This window comes from Choloepus didactylus, chromosome 4, assembly GCF_015220235.1.
Source record: "Choloepus didactylus isolate mChoDid1 chromosome 4, mChoDid1.pri, whole genome shotgun sequence".
NCBI classification, from domain to species: domain Eukaryota; kingdom Metazoa; phylum Chordata; class Mammalia; order Pilosa; family Megalonychidae; genus Choloepus; species Choloepus didactylus.
In genome coordinates this window covers 28272663-28284879 of record NC_051310.1, presented here as the reverse complement: position 1 = coordinate 28284879, position 12217 = coordinate 28272663, and the positions used below count along the sequence as shown (strand labels likewise).

At 39.5% G+C, this 12217-nt stretch overlaps 1 protein-coding gene across 5 annotated transcripts in view; it reads right to left on the bottom strand.

Moving 5' to 3' along the window:
* Nucleotides 1–4838: 4838 nt before the first annotated feature.
* STON2 (stonin 2) overlaps nucleotides 4839–12217 on the bottom strand; it is a 188615-nt gene continuing 181236 nt past the window's right edge. For all 5 annotated transcript variants that reach the window (XM_037832140.1, XM_037832141.1, XM_037832142.1 and 2 more), the window contains 2 exons: nucleotides 11493–11695; nucleotides 4839–9707 (listed from right to left, as the gene is read on the bottom strand). In XM_037832140.1, coding sequence (XP_037688068.1) covers nucleotides 9624–9707; nucleotides 11493–11695 — 287 coding nt within the window. In that variant the 3' untranslated portion in view covers nucleotides 4839–9623. The remainder of the gene's footprint in view (nucleotides 9708–11492; nucleotides 11696–12217) is intronic.

The window sequence follows — 12217 nt, the reverse complement described above, 5'->3', positions numbered from 1 at the left end:
CACCCACAGCTGGGTGGGGCACTGTTCTAGTTCGCTAATGCTGCGGAATGCAAAACACCAGAGATGGATTGGCTTTTATAAAAAGGGGGTTTATTTGGCTATACAGTTACAGTCTTAAGGCCATAAAGTGTCCAAGGTAACACATCAGTAATCAGGTACCTTCACTGGAGGATGGCAAATGGCATCCAGAAAAACCTCTGTTAGCTGGGAAGGCATGTGGCTGGCGTCTGCTCCAAAGTTCTGGTTTCAAAATGGATTTCTCCCAGGATGTTCCTCTCTAGCAAGCTTGCTCCTCTTCAAAATGTCACTCACAGCTGCACTGAGTTCCTTCTCTTTGAGTCAGCCCATTTATATGGCTCCACTGATCAAGGCCCACCCTGAATGGGTGGGGCCACGCCTCCATGGAAATACCCCATCAGTTATCATCTACAGTTGGGTGGGGCGCATCTCCATGCAAACAACCTAATCCAAACGTTCCAACTTAATCCCCACTATTATGTCTGCCCCACAAGATTGCATCAAAGAATATGGCTTTTTCTGGGGGACATAAAACATTGAAACCGGCACAGGCACATTCCAAGCAAATCCAATCAGCACCAAAACGTCGGCCCCACAAGACTACATCAAAGATAATGGTGTTTGGGGGACACAATACATTCAAACTGGCACACACGGGAAACCAGTACTTGAAAATTTTACAGCCATGATCTAGAGGGTTTCATATATAGCAGTTACTGCTTTGTCTAATTCTCTCTTCTCTGAGATGGGATTCCAGCCAGAGCACGGGGTTGGGAAGGTGAATTAGCTTGGCCATTATTGAAATACCAAATGATTTATAAAGAGAAAGTCTCTGAGCACAAAGAACTTAATTTGAGGTTTTAGAGACAAGGTACACTGTTCTAGTTTGCTGATGCTGATGTTAAGCAAAATACCAGAAATGGATTGGCTTTTATAAAAGGGGTTTATTTGGTTACGGAATTATAGTCTTAAGGCCAAAAAGTGTCCAGGGTAAGGGGGGGTACCCACTGGAGGATGGCCAATGGTGTCTGGAAAACCTCTGTTAGCTGGCAAGGCACGTGGCTGGCATCTGCTCCAAGTTCTGGTTTCAAAATGGCTTTCTCCCAGGATGTTCCTCTCTAGTCTTCAGCTTCTCTCCAAAATGTCACTCTCAGTTGCTCTTGGGGTGTTTGTCCTCTCTTAGCTTCTCCAGAGCAAAAGTCTGCTTTCAAAGGCTGTCTCCAAAATGTCTCTGTAAACTGCAGTTCCTCTCTCAGCTTCTGTGCATTCTTCGAAGTGTCCCCCTTGGCTGTAGCAAGCTTGCTCCTTCTGTCTGAGCTTATGTAGTGCTCCAGTAAACTAATAAAGGCCCATACTGAATGGGTGGGGCCACACCTCCATGGAAATCATCCAGTGAAAGATCTTGCCCACAGTTGAGTAATTACATCTCCATGGAAACATCCAGTCAAAAGTCTCCAACCCAATCAACACCAGTATGTTTCCTGCCCACACAAGACTGCTTCAAATATAATGGTGTTTTGGGGGACATAATAATCCAAACCAGCACATACACACTGGCTTCAAAGTTCCAGCCTCTACTTGGCTATGCTGCCTTGCCGCAGAGAACATTCACCAACAGAAGCACTGCCTACCCATAAGCAGGAATTTCATCACTGGAATTTTTGTGAAAAGGAGTCAAAGACCTTGGGTAGAAACAAGCCTATTCATTCATTTAGAAGTGAGTGTTCACCTTTGTGAGGTGTCCTGGTGTTTGCTCTTACGTTTTCTTTGGTTATGCAGATTTTCATTTCTTTTTTGTGTTTTTCTTGATAAATCATAATAGACTTTCTATTTTTCTATTAGCTCATCCAAAACGAAGCAGCAGACTGATGTCTTGGGTAGACAAGTTCCTAGTTTTAAAATTTCAGGAAAGAATAAATTGGTGTACAACTTTTTATTTGGTATTTTAGTACCAAAAGAAATAGTAACTTTTTTTTTTTTTTTTTTTTTAAACATTCAGTGTCTGATAGGCTACTTGCAGGATAAACATAATCAGGTTCGGCATTTCTAAATCATTCTTGTTTCCTTCTCTTTTGTCCCACCTTTCTCCATTCAGTCTGGTCACCTTGCATTCTCCCTTTTGCACTGAAACTTTCATTTTCATTACCCCTGTCATTCCCTTATTGGAATTGTATTAAATGAGTAAAAGTGGATACATTTTTAAGGCAAGAGGATCAGGAGAAATAAATACAATTGCAGCATCCCTGATGGCAATAACCTCTGAGTTGCAAAGAGAAGGAAAAGCAATGGTAGAGAGAAGATTTTCTGGATTATATTGGTGGGGAAAGGGGAAAGCTTCATAGGACTACAAGAAAAGTTTTGCTAGAATACAAAGTGTATTTCAGTCATTTTCAATTGCATGCTGGTTTATGTTTGCTGATTCATGTTATTTCTGGTGCACTTTTGTCACATACTTACAAAGCCAATTCTCTTAATCAACTATTGCTTTCCAATGAGGAGGACAACCCTAATAAATATAAAACTTTAAAAGCCAATACACAAGTGTCAAAGGTAGCAGATGAGATATGCAATAAGTTTGGACAAAAAGGAGTCAGCCAACATGGGCAGAAATAATTGGAGACCATTTCAGATCCCTGAAATGTCCCTTTCCCTGCCACTGCCACCAGATTAGTCTGGGCTCTTGGAACTTTATGCTTGGTTAGTGACAAGAATAAGAGAAGAGCAAAGGTAAGGGATAGGGAGAGAAGAGTATGAAAAAATTGCCATGAGCCTTGGGGTTTACTCTTGACGGGTGGAGAATAGATTTTTTCCTGTTCCTTTCTGTTAACTTAAAGTGGTGAGGTGGAACATCACAGATACTTTGACCTTTACTCCTGAAAATTTGATCTGTAACTTTTGAGGCCCCTAAATAAAAATTGTATTTCTGTAAGTTATTTTTGGAGGCCTGGGGGCAGATTTCTCTTTCGTTTGGAGAGATATGTGAATGGGTCCATGACAGAATTAGATGAAGTGGAACTAAAAATTCCTTTGCATGATAAAGTGGAGCACGGTAGAGATGCATTAAACATCTGTTATAATTACAAGCTTTGAATTATTAGTGCCTTGCAGAACAGAGAGCACTAAGCATCTAAAATACTTAGTACAAATGGTTGTACCAGAGTAAGCATAACATAAATGTCACCTTACCTTGTTATGTTTGGGGGATAGAGAAAGCTGCCCAGCATGGAGAGGAAAGGGTTAGAAGTCACCAAGGAGAAGCTGGGAGGAGTATGGAGCAAGAGCTGACAAATGACACTGAGGACATTAGTGTTATCTTCACTTCCTCTGATTCTCCAATCCACCTCCATCAAATCTTGAGGAACACTGGGGAGCATACTTGGCTTCCAACAATTACTTGAATAGTTATTCCATTTGGATAACAAAGGAAAGGTGGGCCCTAGAAGGCTGAAGCCTTGTGACAGTGTGGTGCCTCGACAATTTAGTCTCACAAATTTGTTCATGGGCGCTCTAGGCAGACAGGAAGAGAAGGAGTAGAGTATTTTCCGAAATCCCCAACTTAAGAAAAGTTATGCTATTTGGCTATTAACTCTTTTGTGCACCTGAGATGGTCTACTAGCTCCAATTTTGAACTGGATAGGCTATAAAATTCTGTGTGTTTTGTTCAGGGCAGAGTTCTCTTGATGGTGTGGGGCCACTGAACTGGACTGAGTTCTCTTCTTACAACTTGTTGCATTTTGCATTAAAATGTCTCTGGTCAATTTGAACTAATTCTTGCTTTGTTTACTCCAAAAACCTTTAAATTATTTTCCTTGCCTTTATCTTTCCCCTAGACCAAAACTAGTCTTTCTAGAATAATGCTTTACTGGTGAGATTCTAAAATGACTGCAGAGCATTTACTGATTTGAGTGTAGCCTCAAGCTGGATGTAAGTTCTACCACATCTTGGCCCAACCATCCGATTTCATCTTGATGTGCATGAATCTACTGCCCAGCCCAGGCTGATCTCCTGGTAACCAACAGGCCACCTTTACTCCAGCTTCTTTCAACCCTAAATTCTTTTCCTCTTGCCACTGAATCAAATTTTACCCCCACCTCTAGCCTCATCTGAAAGTCATCTTTCCTGTGAAAACTTCCCAACTATTCTAAACTGATTTTTCATGAGTCTACATAAGTTTTCATTTACCAATTGATTAAACAAATATTTGATTTGCCAATTGATTGATTGAACAGATATTGTTGACAATATGCCAGAAATATGCTAATTTATTAAAATGCTCTTTTATATTTATCACTTATTGTATGTGTATGTATCTTCAAGAAAACGTTAAGCACTACAAAGGATTGTATCATTTTGTTTTTCTTACAGAATTGGGAACAAAATAGGAATTCAATAAATATATCTTGAATTATATACATGATAAATTTAACTAGGATGATCAAACAGGTCACTTAACTTGTCAAGCGTTTGATCACAGACCATATTAATTGGGTGATGGGCCTTTCTAACAAAAAACACTACTCTTATGTCTGACCTCATTAAATCTTGCACAGTGACAGATTTTGTTTTTTAAAAACTTTATTATGCTTATTTTCAGAGCTCAAAAAAGGCATTGCAGATTATCATCAGAACTATGAAAAACAAAATTTCACCTCTACAAAGTTAGCCAGTGTATAGACTTTATTACATAGGCACATATTAAAAAAAAAAAAAAAAAGTAAATTGGTTTTACAGAAGATTAATCACACTAGTGCAAAAGTTACATCAAATGAGGATGGATGATGAATGAAGGAAAATGCAAGCCTTGAATCAGCAGAACCATCATTGAACTTTGGGCCCAACCATCCTAATATGTCGAAATTAGCTATGGACATTATCCAAAGAGAAGGTAAGGGGGGGGGGGTTGCTCCTGTATCACCCCCTGGCTAAAATAGTGATTCTGATTAATGCCTGGAATATGGTAAAGTTCTCTCCAGGGTCTGTTGGCAAGTGGACACTTAGGTTAAATGAATGTTTGGCTTATGTTCGGAGATGTTCATATATTTCCCTTCCCTTACTCCCATACTTCAAAACCCTTAGGCCTTTTTGTCCAACAGGCTGCTACAGGGTCTGGCTGTACTTCTGCTTTCCCAGAACAGCTCCCATAGGACACCACGTGGTGGTGAGGACGTGGTGCTTAAGGCTTTGGTTACCAAGTGGCTAAGACGGTGTCCAGAACTTCTGAGGGGTTGATCTGAGGCAGAACGTGGGAGGGAACAGGATACTGGAATTCCTTGCTCTGTCCAGTTGGCATCAAGTTGGTACATGTGACCAACTCGACGAGCAACAAGAAAAGAAACAAAATACTAAAACACTCCACAAGAGATACTGTTTTGTAGCTTTTACATGTTTATGTTTAAAAAAGTTTTAAACACTTTTTTAAACACAGGATTAGGGGGTTTGCCCCTTTCTCTCACCTTGTTTTACCATAACCTTCACATAGTCTCAGAATATTTACTGTGATTTTTCCTCCCCCAATTTCTGCAGTCTTTTGCATAAAAGGACATACCTACAAATGACTGATTATCCTAATGTGGCTCCTCAGTACCGTGGAGGTATAGACCTACTTCTGCTTCAAGTAGTACCCAGATGCTAATGTCCATTTTGGAGACTCATCTGTTCCCCTTCACACTCACCCCAGTTCCCTGGGTGATGCCAGCAGAACTTCCAGCAAAATATTACAGCTGATTTTCACTAACCTTTTTGAGAAACACAGATCTATCCGTGTTCTGAAGGGAACTGCAAAATATAGGACTGCAGGGTTCTTGTGTTTCTGTTGTCTGCACAGATGGTCAAGGGTCAAGATATGAAAGGGACAAAGATGGGTCAAATGATTTTCCCAATTCTCAGATTCCTTGCTTAAGAATTTATTAAGAGCTATGTTGGGTATCACTGACAGAGGCACCAAAAGATGTTTTGTAAAAGAATCATAAAACTGGAGCCTGAAGGGACCTGAGGAAAAATTAGTCCAGCTTCCTCATTTTTTTTTTTTAGTGGCAGAAACCAAAGTCCAATTGGGAAAATGGCAAGTCACTTAATATGGTGATTGTCTCCATGACTATGTCCTTTAAAGATTCATCCTTGCTCAGTCAGCAAGGATGTAGGTGGCTGAAGCCTATTATACCCCAAGCTTTGTACTTAGGTACTGGAAACACAAAGAGTAAGAATGGATCACATTCTTTGGGAACATGAGATTTTAGAGAAATAAACTCCTGCTCCCACCCATTGGATTGGAACAGAAATTACTCTCATTTCAAATAAATATTCTACATAGAAATGCTTGCAAGGGTTATGAGCATCATTGATAATGCAGAAAGGTGGAGGGGGAAAGAACCAGAAAGGAAAAAAAAAAACAAAACCTGTCCTTATAATATTTAATAATATTCAAAACTTTTGATAAATAACCAGTAGTAAGTTTACAAGAGAAGGCAAAACGGGTTTACTGGACACCCCCCCTCCCACCATAAGGTGCCTGATGTCCTCTTGGTTGACATATCAGCATGAGTACATTTCTTAGCCTCTTTTACTATAAAGTTGCAGAGCAAGCCACTAAGACTCAAAAGAAAGCCCAGCTCTTGATACCATATAACTAATTTATGTTCTAATAGTAATACTATGTAATGGTAATATGAATTCACTTTTAATAATATTTCACATTACTGGTAACACAGACAAGGATTTTTTGTAACACTACACACACACACATACACACACACACAATCCAGGTCCAAGATGGAAAACTTAGAATCTGCATATCAAGAAGGTGATTTGTCCAGCTGTATTTTCTATGAAGGTTATTAGTAAGACACTAGGTCTGAAAACACATCGACCTATATTCCCCAAACTCCTAAATGCTACCTCTAATCAGTTCCCTGAAAACAGTAGCAGGGAAACAAATCTGATGAATCAAGGTGGTGGATTTTTTTGTTTGTAATATTGTTGCTGGTTGTAGATAGAATGGAAGGAACTTTTTCCAACACTTTGTTTAAAAAAAGAAAAAGTCCATGTAAAAAATCACAAAGGCAATGGGAATTAACCAAGGAAAAACTTAAGATCCAATAAGCAATATACATGTGACACTAACAGATATGACAGAGATCTGAGAGAGTTCTAAGTTTGAGTGAGCTTAGAAGGTGCTGGAAACACTTATTTCACCTTCCCAACTCTTCAACCCACCCAGATGCTTCTCTGAGGAATCTTGCATGCCTTTAATATATTAGAGGAAGGGATACACCTTGGAGCCCTCACTTGAAAAAGGCCTCTGGGGAACCCCACTGTATTTCAAAGAGCATGAAAAAACACTGAAGGAAGAAGCAACTCAAGTTAGACAATCCTATTACTGTTGAAACTAAACCTATATTCAATCCAAGGATCCCTTTTCATAGCATCTGGATAGACAGTCATTTTTAACCTTTGTTTGGGCATTTGCAGCAACAGGAAATTATCCTACTTCTGTCCATTTCTCTTTAGGACAACTTTCATCCCTAGAAAATTCATTCTTATATTGTTGCAAATGTCTGTCTCTGTAAATTTCCTCTCTGTTATATTTTTGTCCTTTGAAGCTACAATTAAGACTAATTCCTCTTCCAATTTATAGCTCAAAAGAAATTTAGAGACAACTATTATATCATTCCCTTATACCTTCTGTTCTTCGGGGAACTATTCCCCTGTTTCTTATGTGGTCAGAATCTTCAAAACCCAGTCGTCTGCCTCTGGCACCATTCAATTTACTAATGACTTTTAAATTATGGTAACCAACCCCCATCCATATAAAGACTAACTAATGCAGTGTCTGGGGCTCTCCGGACTTCGATGAATGCCGTAGGTTGAAGTTTGGATACATTAGTATGTGAGGCATGATATACTTCTGACTCAAAACTGAACTTGTATTTCCCTAAGAAAAAATGTCTACATGAACTGCTGTTAAACCAACACCCTTCCTGTCAACACACACACATCCAAAAACACAAATATATACACACTCCATTCTGTACTATAGGTTTGCATTAAAAAAACCCAGAATTTTCTCATTCTTTTAGTTTCAGTCCTATCTTCAGATATTTTTTAAAAACTGCAATGATTTCTATATCCTAGTGTCAGTGCATAGTTAAAATTCAATAAATGTTCAATGAATACATGTATCCCAAATCTGTCAGCCAACAAACTGGGATACTTATCTATTTCTGGGACATCTTCAAATTTCATTGGCAGGCTTCCTGTCTCCTTACTCTATTCTTTATGGGAGAAACAGAAGGGCAGACAGAATGTGCCTTTGAATTGTTAGATGGGTATCCCCTTTGGGATGGCTCATGCCATTCCTTTTTATGGTAAGAAAATGCCAAGTTTCAAATAAGAAGCAGAGGTATAGAATATGAATGGGAACAGATGAAAGGAAAGATTAAGCGTCTCAGGGTCTTAGAGTCAGAATTTAGTGTTCCGGCATTAGAAAAATATGGCCTTTCCCCATCTCTAACCTACAGTCTTCTACCTTTTAGATATATTACAATACTGTGATTATCAAACTCTGAATTTTGGGGGAAAGTAATCAAAAGTGTAGTTTTAAAACAGCTTTTAAAATTATCTTTTTGACTTAAATTTCCTGTAATGAGTTTGAGTTAAAGAGAAATGCAGCTGTCATTTGGCTATGAGGTATAAAAAGATCTCCCAAATGTCCCCCACAAATGCCTGAGGTATAATAAATATATTTGTTTCAGGAAGCAGAAATGGCCTATATTTTTCAATGTGAATTTGGGGATTCACTGAGATGGAAGCTGTTTCCTGAAGTGAATATAATCTTACAATTAATGTCCCTTTTCACTAGAAAGAAGAAAATTTTTGCTTTCTCTTCAGCAGCTGCTCTTTTGTAGAAATATGGTCTTCATCACAAGTAGAAAAATACCCAATTGTGCCTTTGTTTCTATTGTCTATTGTGACTCAGGGTGGCTAACCCTGGGACTGAAACCTTGGCAAGACGGAAAACATGTTTCTATCTAGACAGTCTAGAACCAGGTGAGAAGACATTTTGAAAACTGATGTTGCATAGCGCTCACATTTAGAGAATGAAGACACCACAAAAGGCCTAGTGGACGAAAAGAGGAATTCTTTTTGCACCTTTTCTGAACCTTTACTAGAGGGAGTGACAGAGGTGGATTCTTAGGGAATTAACTTCTCAAGACTGTGTTTCCCAGAAACTCATATGACAACTGAACCTCAAAACTAAATCAGGGTAACACTGATGGGGGGCCGGGGGGGTTCTTTCCTGACTCTAACAGCAATATATCACAGACCAGTGTTGCAAGATAAGCAGAGATGAAACAAGGAGGTTTAGTTATACAATACGCTCCCACCCTCAGGTGAACCACCTGTTTCAGGCATAGGCAGAACCATCTAGCTTTTCCAAAGCAACCATTCAGGGTTTCCTGTTAAACCATAAGCAACTGTAAACAGGAAGGTCTGCTACACTGTTCCCAACAAGGAGTAACCATGGCAGGTACTGACTTGAACTTCAGCTATTCAGGAAGAGATCCTATCATTACTCTTGGGTCAGGGTCCCCTGTGGTGGGACATCGTCACTGGACCCCACACTCCGTGGAATTTTCCATTTCATTTCCATCAGAGTCTGGCTTTAAACTCTTTTTTTGTTCAATTTCCACCTGCCAAAATAAAAAGTTGGAGAGAAATATTAAAGAGAAAAGCATGTAAACAAACAAACAAACCAAAAGAATACTTCACTAGCTTCTTGAGATTCCTTGTAATTTAGTTAATGCCACATTGGAATTATTGGTCCTGAGCATACCATTACTCTTTCTTTGCACATGCTATGTGCTTGGTCTGGAAAGCCCTTCCTTCACAGTCCACCTGGAAAATTCTCATTCCTTGCCTTGCATAGTTGTCCAAAGGTCACCTCTCTCTCTTTTTTTAAATAAATAAAATGTTAGAACCTTAGGTTCTAATAGGGTAGACTAATACCTTGCATTAGTGTGGTACATTTGCTATAATTCATGACAGCACAGATTTCACATTTTTATAATTGTAATATTAACTACCGTCCATGGTTACCTTAGGGTTCACTGTTTGTGTTGTATCATCCCATGGTTTTTTAAAAATTTTTTACTGTTGTTACATTTGTATAACCAAAATTTCCCCTTTTAACCATGTCAAAGATCACCTCTTATGTGAAGCTGTCCTTGACTCATCAGGTAGATGTAGGTGCTTCTTTCTGTGAATATTCCCTTGTACCTTGTACACCTGTCCTCCTCCTCTGGCTCCTTAGGGAAAGGGGCAGTATCTTCTCCACTACTGCTGCCCAATAATGCATGCATACAGTAGGCAACCCATAAAAGTTTATCAAACGAATGGATTTGTTTGTTATTGAGTGTTTACACCTAACACTTTATCTCTTTAAAAAGTCTCCAAATTGATAGCATTTAAGTGTTTATGGGTGTACCTTTACCTTCTGCAAGATCACTGTGGTTGTAATTACAAAGGGATCAATGAATAAATCTTGCCTTAAGACACATCTTGACTGAAGCCTTTGATAAGTCAGGCAAGGAATCCTAGGAGCTAAGGAAATTCATAGTTAAGCTGCTCCTCTCAACACCTTCTTGGGTGCTAATGATGCTTGACTTAGAGGGTGACAATTCCTGACATGGAACAGCTGACCAGGGTCATGTTTGAGGCGGTGCTACTCTTTTCCTGACCACAAGATGGAGTATTTGTTCTTTCTGGGAGTTAAGTGTCTCAGATTTCACAACTAAGGAAGCATTTAGAAGAAAAATAAATTACGATCTAAATCTAAAGATATTACCACGAATAGAAAATTATTAGAACACCTTGTAAAATCCTTCTTTAATAACCCCTCTTTCATCTTTGGCATTTAATCTCTTCCTATTGAATTTCTAACTCCTCAGGATGCAATCACTTTCTACACAGCCCTGATTCCCTGTTACTATTATAGACCCTTGATTGGATTTTAAATTTTGACTTGTTGCAGCCCACTGATCAGGTCATCTGTTCCCTAACTTTATTCAGATCCACTTCATCAACTCCTGGAGCTGAAATAAAGGCTCTGCGTTAGCATTTTTCTGGCACTCCCCTCCCTGTCCAAATTCATTACCCTGCAACACAAATTATATTACAAGTGAGTAATAATAATCCCTTTCTACCTTGCTCTTTCTTTTGCTCACAACGACAGAAGGCATTATATTCTTTCTCCTTTCTAATGAGCCTCTTTATTTTCTTCCCCCAATCTTTCTCTTGCCTGCAAGAGAGATTATTCATGTAAACCAAAGCAAATTCAGATATGAGGAGCTTCCTCTAAGGCGGAAGGAGAATACCTTGTACACATGCTAAGCATTCCTAAAAGGAATAAAAGAGAGGAGGGTAGTGTCATGAAAAAGTGGACTTGAAAACATTTGCCAGCCACCTCCCGAGGCTACCTTGTAGCTGTAGTGTGCAGAATAATTGACCCACTTCCTGACGTCAGTCTTGTCTTCCACAGAGATGGATCTTACGGCGGCTTTAGAGGCTGAGGTTGTGGGCATGCTGAACTCAACAGTCACGTGACTGGCAAATCTGGAAGGCACTTCCCGGTCAGAGCCAAGTTCAAGGTGGCAGAAGAAACAGTGTGGGTGACCAGAAGCTATGAAAGACAAAGAATCAAGGGATCAGGTTCTTTGGGAAGGAACTAACGACGTGGCCAGAGGAACTAGCTACCTCAGTGAGGAAGGTAGTAGGAAGCCCGCCTGCAGGCCAGCAGCTGCTCCTCTTTCGGAGTGTCCACCAGGAAGCAGGTTTGCCTCAGTCACAAGTCACACACTGTGTGCTTTGGACCCTTTGATATGACCCTATCTGATTACAGTAGCCTGGTATCCTAGCAATAAAATCCATAGCCTGAGAAACAGGGGTCATTTTGCCTGCTCAGATCAGAATGATATTTGAACACAGCACAAATACCAAGAAATAGGGGCTGGAGATTAGAAGAAAGGAATTACAGGGATCAGCCCTTAGTGCCTAACAAAATGACAGCCTCCTGGAATAAAATCGTTGATTTCCTTTGAAAGAGGAATTGAATTTTTTTAACAGCCTATCATATTTAAAAAATTGTTTTTGGCATGTTTTGTGGGTGAATGGTATAGTAAATGACAAAAACTTTATAAATAGA